At 44.5% G+C, this 20,006-nt stretch overlaps 1 protein-coding gene across 2 annotated transcripts in view; it reads right to left on the reverse strand.

Moving 5' to 3' along the window:
* Positions 1-14,956: 14,956 nt before the first annotated feature.
* The window catches only part of MXRA8 (matrix remodeling associated 8), a 48,258-nt gene continuing 43,208 nt past the window's right edge, over positions 14,957-20,006 (reverse strand). For both annotated transcript variants that reach the window (XM_040325867.1, XM_040325868.1), the window contains 3 exons: positions 18,744-18,820; positions 16,664-16,741; positions 14,957-15,430 (listed from right to left, as the gene is read on the reverse strand). In XM_040325867.1, the coding sequence (XP_040181801.1) occupies positions 15,405-15,430; positions 16,664-16,741; positions 18,744-18,820 (181 nt within the window). In that variant the 3' untranslated portion in view covers positions 14,957-15,404. The remainder of the gene's footprint in view (positions 15,431-16,663; positions 16,742-18,743; positions 18,821-20,006) is intronic.

Here is a 20,006-nt window from a genome sequence, read left to right on the forward strand (position 1 = left end):
TTTGGGGCCTGGTAACAAAATGTGCTCCAGTCTTGGCCAAAGGCCTAGCCCATGTCATGTTGTACAGAAAAATCAGAGGTGTCGTGGTCTATTGCAGTGGCTCCTGACAGGGGTAAAGCACAATCAGATCCATCTAGCCCAAAGGCCTGGCAGACCCCTCTCCTCATGATAAGCTGAAGTAGATCAAGAAGTAATAGGTGGGGAGCTCTCCTGAAGAGAGACCCCCCAAGGCAAGGGAGGAAGGATCCTGATGACCACACATTCTCCCCCTAGACTTTAGGGTAGGCCCGAGAACCTATAAGTGTTGGGTTGACACAAGTGAAGGTAAATCTGCCCACTTCCTGTCTAATTGATGGGTATCAGCCTACAGTACAAGAATGTTAGGGCCACAAAAGGAAAAACTAGTATGGCTATGACAATTGTTAAATTATTTCTATTTTACGTTTCAGTTTATAAACTGCCTGCTGTTGCTAGAACAATTTACCTCAGTTGCTGGGCAAACCTTCAATCAGCTGGAGAGTGGTGGGTTGGTGGCAAATCTTTTGGCAGGAAAATAGCTGGCCAATGAGTGTAACTTTTCACTTGTATATCCTCTCCTGCCACTGGGAGGAGTCACCTCTTGAGTACAGTAAAACCTTGGTTTGAGAGTAACTTGGTATGAGAGCGTTTTGCAAGACAAGCAAAATGTTTTCATAAATTTTGACTTGATATACAAGCGATGTCTTGATATAAGAGTAGCGTCATAACAGAGTATAAAAGAGAAGAGAGGAGCCTCTAAGTGTAGTAATACGGTTACATTTAATGAAGATACAACATTTAGAAACTCACATGGTTGATGAATAAAACAGGCACATCCAAATATGCAGACATCCGGGGTAAAGCTGTCCACATAGACAATCCTCTGCACCGTTTATACTCTGTAGCTCCTGCTGGATTTTGCTTCTAATCCCCTTGTGGAGGCTGCCATTTGTGGATGGACATTTTATGGTTACACAACCTATCACATTGCTATAATCTTTTTATATGGACTATAAACTGAAGAATTATGAATAAATGGCTGTGGAATGAATCATTTGAGTTTCCATTATTTCTTATGGGAAAATTTGCTTTGATATACAAGTGCTTTGGATTACAAGCATGCTTCTGGAACGAAATATGCTCGCAATCCAAGGTTTTACTGTACCTTCAGTCTTCCTTTTGGATCTTTTGACTTGTTGCCCACCTTCCTTTCTATTTCCCCTCATTGTGGTCCATCTTTATGGGGTAATGTCGCCCACTTTGTGGGTGGACAGTGGTTGGTAAACTGTTATTTGGTTGGTGTAAGATATTACTGCTTGAGTCTTGGTGACTAAGCATGTTGGTCTGTTTAAAGGCCTGTTTGGAAATAAAGGTTAGAGTATATTTCAAAATTAAAATTGATTTAAACCTAATATCGTTTTCCTACAGCCTTTATTGTGTGTTTTTCGTTTATTATTTTGGTATAATGGGTGTTCATGGTGTGTACAATCCCACTGCACTGTGCAGCATCCATACATAGTAAATAAGAGAAGATATTGAGAACTAGAAAATGCATTTCCTGCAGAAAAAGTGTGGGAATGCTGAATGTGCCGATCCAATCCCTGATTCCAGGGGGGGCACTTGCCCCCCCTTGCCCGTACCTGCGGACACCCATGCTTCAGATGCACTTTAATGAAAATACTTTATGAAATAAAGAGAAATACAGAACAAAATCAGATAGAATAATACATGAAAAAAGTCAAAATGAAACCGACACATCTGCTTTTTGATGTACCATTTGGGGAAAAAAATGTAAAAAAAAAAGAAGCCTGCAGTAAGCAATAAAGTATATGTCAATAACACCTTGGGGTTGATTTACTAAAACTGGAGAGTGCAAAATCTGGTGCAGCTGTCCATGGTAGCCAATCAGCTTCTAACTTCAGCTTGTTCAATTAAAGTGGAGTTCCAGGCTTTTTATGTTTATTAAAAGTCAGCAGCTACAAAAAGTGTAGCTGCTGACTTTTAACAAACACACACTTACCTGTTCCTTGGCGATGCGGCCAAATGGAGCGTTGCTCCTCTCCCCCTTCTCTCTGCCGGCGCCTCTATTGCCACTCTGGGCACCCGGCTGTGACAGCTCCCGGCTTCACGGTTGGGAACGCACGACGCATGCATAAGCCAGGCTGCGCTCCAAGAGTGTACAGGCGTTTTCCTGGGACCTGTCATGTGTCCCAGGAGATCGCCTAGACTAGAGGGGGGGGAGGCGAGAATAGGAGTCGCCAAGGCGGCCCCTGGGCGGAAGGAAGAAGTGGGACAGAAAGTCCCACTACTAACAAAGCCCCCACTCCACCCCCAAAAAATGACATGCCAAATGTGGCATGTAAGGGGTCGAGGAGTGCTTAAAGTGGAAGTTTCACTTTTGGGTGGAACTCCGCTTTAAAGGGGTTGTAAATGTAGCGCCCCCCCCTTTTTGTTAGTGGGGCGTTACGCTAAAGTTAGTGGGGAATGGGAGATTTCATTTGCTCCCATTCACTAATTGTTAGTTTGAGCTGGTGCCAGTTCAGAACTGCCTCTTGGGTCAGTCTGTGTGTCCAGGGGTGCGCTCCCACCCCTGGGCGACAGTTGGCACTATAGGGGTTCTGACGGAACCATCCTTCCCCAGCAGCCAATCGGAGGAGTTCCCCTCTTTGGGCATGCTGGCAGGGGGTATATCTGGAGCACCGGCCATTTTTCTGGGTAGTCTGCGGAGCCCGAGTTCCAGGTGCGGCATCTACCTTTAGGGTGCGTGCATCCGCGGGCCCCATCCTCATAGCCAGTCGGGTCGGGGCTGTGCACCTCGCGGAGCCTTTCGTTGATGAAGAAGGGGACCCCAGCGGCTTGCTGGTTTCCAGATCCTAAGCTGGAGGCTGAACAGTGGGGGATTGGCTCGGGAGAACCTAAGTGCAGAGGTTGTCTGTGAGGCCTGGACGAACCACCGGGGATCCGATCACCGTGCTACGTGACAGGTATTTTCCTTTTGCTGTCAGTGGGTGATCCTGTAGAACAAAATTTATTGGGAGGATTCTCTATCCTTACACTTCAATTATACCAAGAAAATTTACTACGCCTGTGGAAGAGGCATTGTTTCCTCCCAGTGATCTGATTATTGCGAGCGACCCTTTGGCTGCCAGGTCCAAGTTAAAGTGGAGTTCCACCCATAAATATAACATTACATCAGTAGTTTTAAAAAGTTTTTTTTTTAGATGCCTTCAAAGTGTTGTTGCTAGGCAGAATAGTTAATCTTCCCACTTCCTGCACCTAGGTGCTTAATGCTTCCTAACCTACACCGCACAGACTCCTGGGAATGTAGTGGGTGTAACTTTTCATGAGTCTGTGCATTCCCCAGTCTCAAAGAATCATGTGACTTGGACAGCACAGGTGCCGAAACCTGATCTGACACTGCTTGTGCAGCACTGAGCATGTGCGAGTTTTGCAAGGCTGAAATCCAGGAAGTCATACAGTCTGGCTTCGTGATGCCCACACTTAAGATGGCCCCAGTCAATTTATATTTTATAAAGTGTCTAAATGCTGTAACAACCTAACAAAACGGACCTTAGTTTACAGACTAACTTTACTAGAATACATTAAGCGTGTGTATTACAGGGGTATTTATATTTAAAAAGTGAAATTGTGGCCGGAACTCCGCTTTAATTGCCTGTTCAAGGGGCACTTACCCACCCTGACGGGGGTGGCGACATTTAAATTATCTGAGCCGAGAGCAGGCTTGCTCTCTATGTTTTTTCGATATCCAAGGCCTGACGCTACAAGTCCTTCCTACTCATCAACCTTTTTCCTATACTGTGTGTCATGTTGATGTTGGCCTTGTTGGCTCTGGAAAAAAGCATTAAAAAAAAACCTCACGCTACCTGCTGGACACTTGTTCCCAAATTAAACAGCGGCTCCTTCGGGGGTAGTGCTACATAAAGGTACATTTTTTCCCCCTAAATAGCTTCCTTTACTTTAGTGCAGTCCTCCTTCACTTACCTCATACTTCGATTTTGCTTTTAAATGTCCTTATTTCTTCTGAGAAATCCTCACTTCCTGTTCTTCTGTCTGTAACTACGCACAGTAATGTGAGGATTTCTCCCTGGTGTGGAGAAAGCCTCTTGAGGGGGCGAGCAGGAGTGTCAGGACGCCCACTAACACACAGCTCCTTTCTCTATCTGCAAAGTAGATAGCGTCCTGACACTCCTGCTCGCCCTCTCTCCCCTCAAGAGGCTTTCTCCACACCAGGGAGGAAGCCTTGCATTACGGTGTGTAGTTACAGGCAAAAGAACAGGAAGTTAGGATTTCTCAGAAGAAATCAGTACATTTAAAAGCAAAATTGAAGCATGAGGTAAGTGAAGGAGGACTGCACTGAGGTAAAGGAAGCTATTTAGGGGAACAAAAAAATCCTTTACAACTCGTTTAAGCTTTGACAATAAAAACAGAAAGCTGATTGGTTTCTATGCACAGCTGGGCTCGATTTTTTACTCTGCAGTTTTAGTAAGTCAGCCCCATAGTTTCGTTGGGTTCCAGGCTAGCTATTATACACAGCTCCATCCAACAGTGGTCCCTCCTATCAAGTCTTCCTCTTTTTTAGAAATGTGTTCTCATCTGCAAGAACTCATTTGTTAGCTTCAGTGAAATAACTGCTGCAGCTCAGGATGAGTAAATGAAGCAGTGAGTGTACATAACCTGACATTATGTCATTTTATTTTTGTTTATCTTGACTGGAGTTCTCCTTTAAGCTTCATGAATCTGGGAACAACAACTTTTCACCCCAAGAAAATATCGACAGACGCTCTTTCAGCTGAAAGTCTTTTTCGCTTTATATTGTTTCCAGAGGGCGGCTGCCAAAAGATCTTGTCTAGCAGGTCGGAAATGGAAAAACGGCTTCATCTCCCACATACTGTATTCTGGTGCCAGATAACCAGGAATGTCACACTGTTCTGCCATGGCTGAAACACCAACAACGTATTCAGGAATTTCAATAAACATCCTATAAACATTCTTTCATTTTTTTCTATGGGGAAGTGGTTTGACCTGTGTATACATTAAAGTATGGGGAAGGCAAGAGCCACCATTCTGATCAGTGCCAGTACATATGGAAATAAGGAGGTGCCTATTATCCTGGCTGTCATGTTTAGAACCAGAATAGAAGGAAGTAGTCCCAACTTTTCTCCGACTTTCACGTGCTGAATTTTAAGGTCTGTGAATTGAAAAGTAATGATGCCGTGTATTCAGCTGCAACCGTGAATTTTACTTGCATACCCAATGTATGCTTTTTAACCTCCTAAAGATTTACCCCCCCCCCTCTTTCCCGACCAGGCCATTTTTTGCGATATGGCACTGCGTTGATTTAACTGACAATTGCGCAGTCGCATGATACTCTACCTAAACAAAATGTACCGTATTTATCAGCGTATACCGCGCACTTTTTTGCCCTGAAAATCAGGGCAAAATCGTGGGTGCGAGATATACGCCGATACCCGCTTTACTGCGCCGAGTTTGAATACTGCGCCAGCATATACCAAGCGCAGTACACTCGTGTATAGTCGGGCAGTCTCGGCTCCTCTCGCACTGACGTCCTGGACGTACAGGACGTACAGGACGTCAGCGCGAGAGTAGCCGAGCCTGCCTGACTATACACGAGTGTACTGCGCTCGGTATATGCCGGCGCAGTATTCAAACTCGGCGCGGGAAAGCGGGAAACGAGCGGGGAGGACGCCGCAGAAGGACGCCGGACCCGACGAAGAGGACACCCGAAGCCGCAGACGGACGCCTGACCCGACGAGGCCGCCGATGGACGCCGTGCAAGACACCAAACTAAGTACAAAAATCTTTTTTTCCACAGGAATTTCGGGGCAAATTTAGGGGTGCGCGCTATACGCGGGAGCGCGCAATACCCCGATAAATATGGTATGTCCTTTTATTTCCCCACAAGTAGAGCTTTCCTCTGGTGGTATTTGATCACCTCTGCGGTTTTTATTTTTTGTGCAATAAACAAAAAAAATTGTCAATTTTGAAAAAAAATATACATTATTTTTTATTTTCTGCTATAAAAAAATATCCAATAATTTATTTATTTTTTTAAAGTCACATTTATTCATAAATTTAGGCCAATATGTATTCTGCTATATATTTTTGGCAAAAAAAAAAATCCCAATAAGTGTATGCTGATTGGTTATAGTGTGCACAAACTATGGGATGTTTTTTATTTATTTTTTACTAGTAATGGCGGTAATCAGCGACTTATAGCAGGACATTATGACACTAAAGCCTCATACACACGATCAGATTTTCATCGGACAAAGAGAAGGACTTTTGTCCAAAGGGTGTTGGTTAGGAACTTGTCTTGCATACAAACGACAAAGAATTGTCGGCCAACAAACACGAAACTACATGTTTTTTCAGCTCTTTAGCGCCACCCTTTGAGCAACTTTTGCTAATGTTGTGTCATGGTAAGCATTGCTTCTGAGCATGCGTGTTTGTACTTTTGAGTTTTGTCCGACGGACTTGTGTACACACGATCGGATAATCCGACAGCACACATTTGTTGGCGGACAATTTTAAAGCATGCTATCCCACATTTGTCCGTATGGCAAGTGTGATAATTAAAAAAAATCGCACCTCACCAAACGACGAGACTATGTGGTTTGGAGGCTGCAAATACGCTGTATTTGTTAGGCTGCTTTCACACTGATCTGTTTTTCTTCTGCTTTTGCGTTAAAAAAACGAAAGAAACACGCGTGTGACCATGTACTCCTATGGAACTCTTCACACTGATCCATTGTGGGTCTACTGCATTTAGTAAAATCCTGCTTGCTGAATCTTTGATGCAGGATTGGTGCAGTAAAAACAACACACCAAAAACGCACCTCCCCATTGAAATGCATTGAAAATGTGGCAGTTTTTAAGTCACATGAACTTTGAAAAACGCACTGCGAACATGGTAAAATCCCAACAGTAATATCAGGGCAAAAATGCATATGCATTTTTACCGCATTTGTGCTACGGATCAGTGTGGAAGTGCCCTTAGATGTTTAGTGCCACCCCTGAAGGAGCCGCTTGGTGATTTTGGGTTCTCTGATCTTCACCTCAACTCCAAGAATGACCTCAGCCCCTCTTGGCACACCTAGTTAAATAAGATTAAGCACAATCCTGGCTGTGGTTTGTCACCAAAGAAAAACAGACACACACATGGTAGTGATAAACAAGTTGAATAAATGATCAAGGTTTAACACATGTGGAAACTCACAGCACTGTAAAACCTTGCTGCAGAGTATCAATACAATAGAAACGACAACCTTCAATAGTAACAACTGTAAGTATAGAACAGACAGTAAACTATATGCCCATAGCATGGGGCTGAGAGGGAGGGGAGAAGGTTTGTAAACTTCTCCGCTCCTTTTGGGCCACAAACACCATTGAGAGGTGAACAACACAAAAAAATAAAAATGGGTTAACCAGGTGCAGTAAGCACACTTCTGTAACGTTCCGGGTCCTTGGTTGAAGAGTACTAGTGTTTTCTACTAGTAAATGTTGAGGCCCTTTGTAAGTAGGTTTAATCAAGCAAAATTAAAACAGTAATTATCTAGGATATTCCATTAGGTAGTGGTTTGTAAGAACAGACTGGCTAAAGGTGGTGGTTCCAAACAAGCACCCTCTGATACTAGAAAGGGGAATAGGTGTCTGCATGCAGTGTCTGTACTGTGTTAAGAAGGATGTTTGGGTTTTCACCCACTCACCAATCCTCTGATGACACAACGGAGATTCCAAATGCTGGTTCAGGCTCCTAGCAATGTTGTAAGGCACAAGGTTACCTCCTGTCAGCCGATCAGGATGGCTAGCAGCTAAACTAGCAAGGTGATTGGACAGCAGCTGACTGAACACCTGGATGGGGAATTGTGATCCCTGAAGTGGTGTGGGACGTCTCTTGGCAGCAATCTCAGGCAAAATGTGACCCTCTCTCAGGTGGCGTTCCACCACACACTCCCTCGTGTCAGCGTGGCGCTCTCTCAGGTGGAGTTCCACCACGCACTCCCTCCTGTCAGCATGGCACTCTCTCCCTCAGGGGGAGTTCCACCACACACTCCCTCATATCAGTGTGGCACTCTCTCCCTCAGGTGGAGTTCCATCACACACTCCCTCCTGTCAGCATGGCTCTCTCTCCCTCAGGGGGAGTTCCACCACACAGTCCCTTGTGTCAGTGTGGCATTCTCTCACTCAGGTGAAATTCCACCACGCACTCCCTTGTGTCAGCGTGGCACTCTCTCCCTGAGGTGGAGTTCCATCACACACTCCCTCATGTCAGCATGGCTCTCTTTCCCTCAGGGGGAGTTCCACCACACACTCCCTCATGTCAGCATGGCACTCTCTCCCTCAGGGGAAGTTCCACCGCACACTCCCTTGTGTCAGCGTGGCACTCTCTCCCTGAGGTGGAGTTCCATCACACACTCCCTCATGTCAGCATGGCTCTCTTTCCCTCAGGGGGAGTTCCACCACACACTCCCTCATGTCAGCATGGCACTCTCTCCCTCAGGGGAAGTTCCACCGCACAGTCCCTTGTGTCAGAGTGGCACTCTCTCACTCAGGTGGAATTCCACCACACACTCCCTCATGTCAGCGTGGCACTCTCTCCCTCAGGGGGAGTTCCACCACACACTCCCTTGTGTCAGTGTGGCACTCTCTCACTCAGGTGGAGTTCCACCACACACTCCCTTGTGTCAGCGTGGCACTCTCTCCCTCAAGTGGAGTTCCACCACACACTCCCTTGTGTCAGCGTGGCGCTCTCTCCCTCAGGGGAAGTTCCACCACACACTCCCTTATGTCAGAGTGGCACTCTCTTACTCAGGTGAAATTCCACCACGCACTCCCTCGTGTCAGCATGGCTCTCTTTCCCTCAGGTGGAGTTCCACCACACACTCCCTCATGTCAGCATGGCACTCTCTCCCTCAGGGGAAGTTCCACCGCACAGTCCCTTGTGTCAGCGTGGCACTCTCTCACTCAGGTGGAGTTCCACCACACACTCCCTCGTGTCAGCGTGGCACTCTCTCCCTCAGGTGGAGTTCCACCACACACTCCCTCGTGTCAGCGTGGCACTCTCTCACCCAGGCGGAGTTCCACCACACACTCCCTCATGTCAGCGTGGCGCTATCTCTCTCTCTCAGGTGGAGTTTAGACTGTCACACCACCCAGGAGCTTTTGTGGCTTGGTCTTTGTCAGCCACCTCAGTCTCTCCTCTCCGTCTCTGCACTGTCCTGTCAGAGCCTTTTCTTTTCCTGGTCTCCTAGACTCTTTCTCTCTCTCTCTTGCTCTCAAAAATCACCTCAGCCAATCAGTCAGCCAATCATACAAGCAGGAACTGACATTTCTGGGTTGTTTTCTGTACACCCTCTGTGTACAGAACACATCCAGGTAGCCATATTGCATTTTACATAAAATTACAGTGCTGCAGGTTGAAAAGGGAAATATCATTTTTAATAGCATTCAATTACAATATGACTTGTATCACAATTGTATAAGCTATATTATTATAAAAAAAAATTGCTGTTATTTCCCCCACAAAAATGGGGTTAACCTTTAACAATTAAAGCTTTAGTAAATGGAGGGGGAAAAAAAACAACTTCCAGGCCCCCTGCAAGGTAAGCATCGCATACTAGCAAATTATAAAAAAACACTTACCTTAAAACGAAGCCCTCCATTGGCGGCACTGTCACCGCTGACAGGGTTTCCATCTTCACCCGGTCTTCTTTCCAGGTTCATCGGCTCCAGCCATTTGAATGGCCGAGCCGCGATTACATCACTCCCGTGCATGTGCATGGGAGCCACAGCCGTGGTATGTTTCTTGCCATTGAGTAAATTATTCTGTACATGTATATCTTTTACAAATGTGAGTAAGATTTTAACTGTATTCAGAACCTTTAAATAAACTTAGCATACTACACTGTGTGTGGCCACTGCTCTTTTTTATATATCACGGAGAGATGCCGCCATTCATAGTCAACTGTAATCAGAGATCCCAGCCTGGACCCAGCTAGGGTTGCCACCTCATCCCTTTCATCCCGAACACATATGGATTACACATGTTTTGTGGCTAATGTAATGCAGATATGGCACCAGGTGAGTTTAATTACCACCTTAATCAGCCACAGAACCTGTGTAATTAATATGTGTTCTGGTTTAAAGGGATGAGGTGGCAACCCTAGACCCAGCACAACGATTGTATGATCAGACTTTAATAAGCCAGCTGCCCAGGTTCACAATGACTGCGAGAATGAAATCGTGAAAGTTCACACAATTTCATTCCCGCATGACAGTCCCCGATTTTGGGGACGACTTCAGAGACATCTATGTGGGTTTTTACACAACTGTCAATGGAAAACGCACCCCCAAATTGCCATTCTGGGGTGCTGTAGGAAGTGAATTTCCATACCCTTATGACATAAGTAAAAAAGATGGCGGCTGGGGATCTGGTGTGCAGTGACCAGCGGTGGATTACAGCACCCTGTGCTTTTTTTTTAACACTTACCTCTGCTACAGAGAATACTATTTTGAGCTGCCATGGTACACCAGTCACATGACCCTACACCTAGTCATTAGGTTACAGGACTTTTGCTTTATGGGGGAGGGAAGGGGGATATTTTTGCTTTTCGGGGGAGGGGAGGATTGCTATATCTCCTATTGGCGCCCGAAGCAGCTATAGGAAGTAAAATTAAAAATCCTGGTCTGCATACTCATTTAGAGTACGTGGCTTGAAAAGTACTGAAGTCTCTACACCAAAATTACAGCCAGGCAAATTTGCATTTTCAGAAGTAGAGGTCAGCTTTTATATTCTCCCACTATAGTATTCCTTTAGTTTGGAGATCACATACTACACCGATGAGCCCTATTTAGGATGAAACAGGCCAGTGATGTTATCTTATCGGATGCATGGTAATCACATAAGTGTCTGTTATGTTTTGTATAATAAACAGCAAAATCAACATTATAAAAATCACCTTTATTACAACTTACTGTCAGATCAAGCACATGATGATTCTTTTAGAGTCTAGACAATTTCATACACTTAACAATACAATCTTTGGTTGTTTTACAACTATTGTCTTTGATTTAAAAGATGACAATTAAACAATTATACAAAAAAAAAATGTTAATATTGAACCAGCAAAGTCAATGTAATCAATAAAGTATATAATCAATGTAAAATATGAGCAAAGTATGTCACTTACTGTTCTCTCAACTGGCCTATAACAAAGTACTTATATAGAAGTTTCAGCTTTAAAAACATTCCTTAGCTTGTTCCAACTTCACACCTACATAGTCCTGTCTTTTGGTTTCATGTCCTGCATTCAATAATCCCAAAATGAACTTTGCTATGCCCCAAACCTGCTCAGTGATCAAATCCTTTTTTTTATATTCACTGACACTATGGGAAAACCCTGCTGCCTTGGAGGTCTGGGATTTTAAGCCCCCCCTGTGATAGGACGTTAGATTAAATCAGTGGTCCCCAAACCGTGGATCTTTGCTAGTCTTTATTCAACTTTTGGGGCACTAGTCCTCCTATTGACACCAACAGTGAGGCATAATTCATGCCGCTGACACCAATGATAGGGCACTATTCTTTCCACTGACACCAATGATAGGGCACTATTATTTCCACTGACACCACTGATAGGGCACTATTCTTCCCACTGACACCAATGATAGGGCACTATTATTTCCACTGACACCACTGATAGGGCACTATTCTTTCCACTGACACCAATGATAGGGTACCATTCTTTCCACTGACACCAATGATAGGGCTCTATTCTTTCCACTGACACCAATGATAGGGCTCTATTCTTCCCACTGACACCAATGATAGGGGACGATTCTTTCCACTGACACCAATGATAGGACACTATTATTTCCACTGACACCACTGATAGGGCACTATTATTTCCACTGACACCAATGATAGGGCACTATTCTTTCCACTGACACCAATGATAGGGCTCTATTCTTTCCACTGACATCAATGATAGGGCCCTATTCTTTCCACTGACACCAATGATAGGGCCCTATTCTTTCCACTGACACCAATGATAGGGCACTATTCTTTCCTCTGACACCAATGAGAGGGGACTCTATCCTCCCACTGACCACAGGTACTATATCATTTATTTACTCCCAATGACACTGCTTATTCCCATTGAATCTGGGACATTTTCCACCCCCACTGGCCCCAATCTGGACCCCCTAAAGTCTGATGCGTAGCACACACAATCGTTTTTCCCCTCGGGAACACTGCAGTGTTTTCATTTGGCCGGGAAAACCGGACGTGTGTATGCTCCTTAGCAGTTTTCCCGACAGGAAAACTGCAGTTTAAAAAATGAGAACATGTTCTTTTTTTTCTCACCGCGAATCACGCGTTTTTTTCCCCGCAGTTTTCCTATGGGAAACACTGCGAGGGAGAATACACACGGCCGGTTTTCCCGACCAAAGTTCTCCTGGCAGTTTTCCTGTCGGGAAAACCGGCCGTGTGTACAGAGGAAAAGGGACCAAGCTGTCTTTTGACCGTCGGGAAATCCGATCGTGTGTACTAGGCATTAGGCTCAGGGTGATTGGAATGTGGTGTGGGAAATGTGCACGAATCGCAATGTTTCCCGGATCGCATTAGTGTGATCCTAGCCTAAAGGTCAGTAAACTGTCCCTTTGTTTAGAAAGCTTGAAGGCCCCAAGAATAAAGGAAACCTCACCTGAAAAACATGGAGATATAAATGCTGACTTCTCATTATGAAAATGCCAGTTGCCTGACTTTGGCATTTTGAGCCATTGACCCAGAGGGAGTAAGCAGGTTAGGACTTTACGCAGAATATCCTGAGCTAATTACTTTCTTTGATTAAGTGATTCAGAACATGTCTAAGCCAAGGGATCAATATAATAATTTCACTCAGCAAAGGTTTATGTTATCCTCCATCTAAAATCTATAGTTAATAGTCAGTTAACTAATACCAAAGATCGGGCATTGCTTACACCCATTGGGCACATTCCACCCCCCCCCTAAAGTCTGAGGCCTCGTACACACGACCGAACATGTCTGCTGAAACTGGTCCGCGGACCAGTTTCCACGGACATGTTCGGTCGTCTGTACGGCCGACCGGACCAGATTCCCGGCCTAGCGGACAGGTTTCCAGCGGACAAATGTTTCTTAGCATGCTAAGAAACATGTCCGCTGGAAGCCTGTCCGTCGGACATGTTCGGTTGTCTGTACGACTTACCGGACACGTCCGCTCGGCCGAAAGCCCTCGCATGCCTCGAAGTGATTCGACGCATGCGTGGAAGCATTGACCTTCCAGGGTCGCGCACGTCGCCGCGTCATCGTCGCGACCACGTCACCGCGTTCGCTGTCCGCGGGGATTTTGGTCTGATGGTGTGTACACACATCAGACCAAAATCTGGCAGCAGACATGTCAGATGAAAACGGTCCGGCGGACCGTTTTCATCGGAACGTCCGGCCATGTGTACGCGGCCTGAAAGACAATAAACTCGCCCTTTCTTTATAAAGTTTGGAGACCCCTGCCATAGACCATGTCTTTTTTAATGGCCCCTAGCACAAGAACAGTCACGCCTGCAAATTTTTTCACCTTTTCTACATACATTGTGGCATGCTGCAGTGTGTGGTGTAAGTGGGCTGAGGTGCCATTCAAAATCTATAGCAAGGCACACACACAACACATTGTAGTTCACTGCGGTAAAGCAAATAGTACTGAGCACAATACCAAAGATCACTATATGTGATAGGGCCCCTAGGAACAACAACAAAAAAAAAATATTCATACCAATTTGAGAAACATCATTATGATAAGTAACAATATTTAATTCTAAGGAACCTTAACAGCATGAAACTTTTTTTTATTTTAAAGTGTAACTTAACCCCCCCCCCCCCCCCAAAAAAAAGAAAAGGGTAATATATTGCAGTTTATCAGTCCTTTGATGTGGTGGTGGTTGCATTCATTTTCTTTTTTTAGGCTTTTTTGTCCCCTTTTCTTTCAACTGTAATCTGACCAATAGGTCTGTAATTTTTCAGCTTCTAGCAAAAAGGGCAGTTAGAGGGATGAGACAAACCATTTAACACTTACAGTGGTCAATTTTTTATTTTTTCATTTTTATTCGTTTTATGCAAAAGCTTCATCACAAAAGGAAAGAAAATGTTTATGTAACTGTTTAAAACGCGGTAGCTGCAGTTAGAGCCGGTTCACACAGGGGCGGCGCGACTTCGGGGGCGACTCGGCCAGGTGACATGAAGACGACATCTAAGGCGACTTGCAAAATGACTTCTGTATAGAAGTCAAAGCAGGTCGCCCCGAGTCGCCCCCGGAGTCGTACAAGAACCTTTTTCTAAGTCGGAGCGACTTGCGTTGCTCCTATTAGAACGGTTCTATTCACTAGAATGGGACGCGACTTGTCAGGCGGCTGCATCGCCTGACGAGTCGCCCCAGTGTGAACCGGGACTTAGGCTTTAATATGTTAATCACTTAGGAAATGTCCATCTAAAGCTACTTGTCCATCTAACACTACCCTCTTCTCAGGTTGACAATGCTACCGTCCAGGGGGGCTATGTTGCTCCTCTGTACATACCATGAAGGACTGAACGTAGCCACCCTAAAAGACAAGAAGCGTGTTACTGGCTGGATCACCAGAAGAAAACAAAGGATAGAAGACACAGAACAAGATATCTAATGTAGCGATCACATCTATAGATTGGTAAGCTGCAATATGTTACATTTTCGTGAATAGTTGGGACATACCAGCCCACAAGTGGTCAACAATGCACCAGCCTGTTCTGACAAATGCCAGACCTGCCAGACAACCAGACTGGGCTTGGGCTTAATCTATGACAGCGTATGATTAGATGCTACAATTTCATTGTGTTTTCTATTTTTTTTTTTTCACTGCAGATGCATTTATCCAGTTTGCCAAATAAGAAGCCAGCAATATATTTTCTGTATGCAGTAAGTTGCTGCTGTCTATTCAAGGCCTAGAAATCCTACCAAAAGCTATTACAGAAAGCAGCTATGACACCATCACCATGGTAACAAGATACCTACAAAGTTATCCATATCCTTGAATCCCATCTCTTGTAAGTAGATAGATAGCATAGACAGAATAAGAATTTAAAACGATACACCGTATACATTCCATAGAGGCATTTAAAATGTCTTTAATGTACTGTTTATGGTTTCAGAAAATATATCTGCCGCTGAGAACAAAGATCAGCATGGAAAGGACACAAAGTCAAACGTAAGACGCAGATTGAATAAAAACACCACAGAACCAGTGAGGTCCTCTTCTTAGTAGAAGTTACAGCTTCTGGGCCAGCCAGTAGCAAGAATTCAGTTCTATTTACAGTACTCCTTGCGTAGCTCTGTAGGAAGAAAAAAAAAGAATGTTGTTACCTGCCTCTGTTACTGAAAAAAATCCTTTCCATAACTGTATAAAGAATTCTTTCCAAAGAGATATAATAAAGTACAACTACACTGTATTCCACAGGGGAATGTAGTCCATTGCAAGTCTTCCCACATCAGAACTGCAATGACTCTCTTGTGAGTCAGTGTTTGTTGTACTTAAAGTGGATCTAAACCCATTGATTTAAAGAGGGGGTTCACCCTAATAAAAGATTTTTTTTTTCTAGCATTAAATTAGGCATAGTAGTGCGAGCTACAGTATGCCTGTATTTATTTGTTTAGCCCCGTACTCACTGTGCAATCGTATAGATAAGATTCCGACTCCCCGCGGGGAATGGGCGTTCCTATCCAGAGGGAGCATGATTGACGGCCGGCTATGGCGCGTCACGCTTCTCCGGAAATAGCCGAAATAGGACTTGGCGCTTCACGGCGCCTGGGCATAGTCTGTGCGCAGGCGCCGTGAAGAGCCGAGACCTACTCCGGCTATCTTCGGGGAGCGTGACGTGCCATAGCCGGCCGGCAATCATCCTCCCTCTGGATAGGAACGCCCATTCCCCGCGGGGAGTCGGAATCTTATCTATACGATTGCACAGTGAGTACGGGGCTAAAAAAATAAATACAGGCATACTGTAGATCGCGCTACTATGCTTAATTTAATGCTAAAATGTTGGTAATGAGGGTGAACCACCGCTTTAACTAGGTTGTATTTCCCAACGGGTTACATTCAAGGCATGCTTAGGATGATAACTGCTCCAGTTGCTTATGCTCTTCACCAAACTGTCAAGACATCAAGTGAGTGGACTCATCACATATACAGCACCATGGTATCTGCAGATCAAATAGAGGCTAAAATGGCAGCTTCCGTGGCTGTAAAGGATAAGAGGGTTTAGTTCCACTTTAAGGCTCGCTTAAAAAGATCACTTTTCAAGCTGCAGAATTCCATGCCCATCCCAATGAGGATCATTTCACTGATCTGTAGCCACACTCCTCCCATTTGCCAAGCCGGTCCTCAGAGACTGAGGTTTTCATAACATCTCAGCGAAAGATTACATCTCCTTGCTGCGTGTACTTTGAACTGTTTTCTGCTCTGGGTCTCTCTTGATGATGTAGATGAATATTGCCTGTTATAAGAACCAGTCTCAGCCAAAGCTACCAATTAGTGGTCAGAATAAGAGAGCATGAGGTTTACTTACCAAGGTCTAAGTCAATGTTCTTTGGCGTGAAGGGTCTGTCCATAGCAGCACGCTCCTTCAAAATGTTATTTTTATAATCTGGGTAACAAACATATTTTAGGTTTTATTTGAAACTTGTTTAAAAGCATAAAAATACATTTGCAGACTATTTTGGGTACATTTTGCTGACACCAAGAATATTTTTATTACTTCAGTTTTCCTGATTATTCTCCCATGGGAAACTCTAAAGCCTCGTACACACGCACGATTTTCTCGCCCAGAAACAGCAAGAAAACTGCTGGCAGAGCTTTTTGCAGAAAAAAATGTTCGTGTGTATGTTTTTTTGTCGAGAAAATGGCCTGGAAACTCGACGAGAAAAATAGAGAACCTGCTTTCTATTTTCTTGTTGAGATTCTCAATTTTTTCGTCGTGATTCTCGTCGCATGTTCAGAATCAAGTATGAGACGGGAGCGCTCCTTCGGTAAAACTAGCGCTTGTAATGGAGATAGCACATTCATCACGCTGTAACGGACTGAAAAGCACGAAGACCAAAAAGCACGAATCGTGTGTACAGGGCTTAACAGTTTGGGACCAGTTGCATTTTACTTTTTTAAGTTACCGTATTTTCCGGCGTATAAGACGACTGGGCGTTTAAGACGACCCCCTAATTTTCCAGGAAAATCTTTGGTTTTGGGATATACTCACTGTATAAGACTACCCCCTTCTTACTAGTCTTTCTGGAAGCTGAGGGGTAGCCAGAACCGCTGACAGAAATAGGCTTTTTCAAATCTCACTGTGCCATTACATTACATTCCTCACTGTGCCATTACATTACATGCCCCCACTGTGCCATCACTTGCCCCCACTGTGCCATCACTTGCCCCTCACTGTACCATCACTTGCCCCTCACTGTACCATCACTTGCCCCTCACTGTACCATCACTTGCCCCTCACTGTGTCATCACTTGCCCCCCACTGTGCCTGAACTTGCCCCCCATTGAAATCACTGCAAACACTCACTTTTTTGCAGGCGGTGACAGTCTCCGTGCTGCGAGCGCGAGCGTCAATGATTTGAAAGCCGCGCCTTCTCTTCAGAGTGTTCTGTGATAGGCGGAACACAAATTTTCCCAGCAGCGCCTCTGTTCTGTGTTACGCCTATCACGGACGTCTTCTCATCTCGTCCAAAGATGAGAAGGCATCTGTGATAGAAGGAACACAGAACAGAGGCGCTGCTGGGAAGATTTGTGTTCCGCCTATCACAGAACACTCTGAGGAGAAGGAGCGTCTTTTAAATCATTGACGCTCGCGCTCGCAGCACGGAGACTGTCACCGCCGGCAAAAAAAGTGAGCACGGAGACCGTACCCGGCGTATAAGACGACCCCCGACTTTGGATGCATGTTTTTGCATCCAGAAAGTCATCTTATACGCCGGAAAATACGGTAATTTTTTTTACCAGACTTTTTTTTTTTTAACAGTAAAATTACCAGACTTTTTTACATACTATTTATTTAAATTGTTTTCCGGGTTTTTCCGGGTTTGCACCGATCATATAAAATTAGGATTTTTCTTGAAGCAAATCTTTACCCATAACAGTTTGATATCAATAATGTCCTTTAACAGAAAAAATCTATATTCGGCATTAATAATTACGCTACCAAAATTAGCGTCCGCTGTAATTTGCCTTCAGCATTGCTCCTGTTTCTTTTTGCTGAAGGCTGCCATATTGTTGTAGCCCAGAGTAGTCAATTACTTATTGAGAACTCTCCCCCTCTCCTCAGTCTCAAAAACTATATGTACGGTAATATCCTGTAAATAAATTGTGTGCATTTCCAGTGTTCCGTGTGATATGGCGACCCGTCAGAATGGGTAACGGAAGTGACGTCGCCGCCATCTTGCTACACCCCACAGTAATGATACACCGAGAAGGGGCAAGCTGACATCTTGTTACACCCACCTGAGTTTTGCATTTCACAGTTTTTTTTAACAGTAAACGGAGCTAGTTTTTATGCACGCTGCCCATATAAAACATTTAAAAAGTAAATTTTGTTGTGCGCCTAGTGAAAACAAATTGCTATAGCAACAGTGTAGATATTTAATTACCAATGTGGAGATCCTCCTTTTTATACTGAATCAGGTCTGGGGGTCTCAAGCAAATTTCTTTCATGTTGACCTCCTTCCTGTAGAGAAAGAACTGAAGTAGTGATAATCTGATTTATTATATCAATTAATCACTGTGCACATCATTCCATTCATTTCCGCAGCCTATTGATTGGCGACATCTCTTAAAACCCTTCCCTCCCACCTACCTATTATGTGGCGGCCTGATTCTCTTATTATCCTGGATCCTGAAAGCAAAGCATACATTGTACAATTTTCCACAGGTTAAAAGAAAGAAAATTGCTCAATTCCCCCAACAACACAGTCAGTGTTGATGGGGGAATCCCTCCCGTGGCACTATTGTGTCCTGACAGCGGGGAGGTTTCTCAGCTGTTAGAATACAATGATCACTGCATGCATCTATAGCCGCCGGCAGTGATCATATGGAGAAAAAAAAAACAGCCTGCCCATAAATGGATCACAATTCTGCCGGCCTTAGTAGTATGCTTCCTTAGGCTTAAAAACTCACTCTACTGAAAAAAAAAGTAATTATTTTTTTTAAACACGGTACACTACAAAGCATGGTAATAAGTTACCATGTGTTGTGGAGTGCTGCAATGCACATATGTTGGTATGGTGGTATTAAGAATGAATGGCACAGCAGTGCACCTGCAAGAAAAAAACATGTTTTCGTGAGCTGTGGGAATGCACGCAACATCACATGGGTTACTGAAGCTCACAGATGTGACTGGAGCCTGAAATGTGGAGTGGGTTCTGCAGTGTTGAAGCTGTATGTAGGAAGGCCCATACACCAGGGTAGGGTAAGGGTATTAATAAAATCTGTGGATTCCCGAAGGGTAAAAAGTTATACTTAACACCGTCCTACGCACAAAAAGATCATGGGCCAGATCCACAAAGAGTTACGTCGGCGTATCTATTGATACGCCACGTAAGTTCTTTGATGCGCCGTCGTATCTTTGTTTTGTATCCACAAAACAAGATACGCCTGAATGTGGGCTAGATCCTACCGATGTACGTCTTAGTACGCCGTCGGATCTTAGGTTCATATTTACGCTGGCCGCTAGGTGGCGCTTCCGTTGATTTCCGCGTAGAGTATGCAAATTAGCTAGATACGCCGATTCTCAAAACGTACGTCCACCCGGCGCAATTTTTAAACGTCGTTTACGTAAGGCTTTTTTCGGCGTAACGTTACCCCTGGCTCTATGAGGCGTACTCAATGTTAAGTATGGACGTCGGGACAGCATC

The sequence above is a fragment of the Rana temporaria genome, chromosome 10 (assembly GCF_905171775.1).
Source record: "Rana temporaria chromosome 10, aRanTem1.1, whole genome shotgun sequence".
In the NCBI taxonomy this organism is placed as follows: Eukaryota; Metazoa; Chordata; class Amphibia; order Anura; family Ranidae; genus Rana; species Rana temporaria.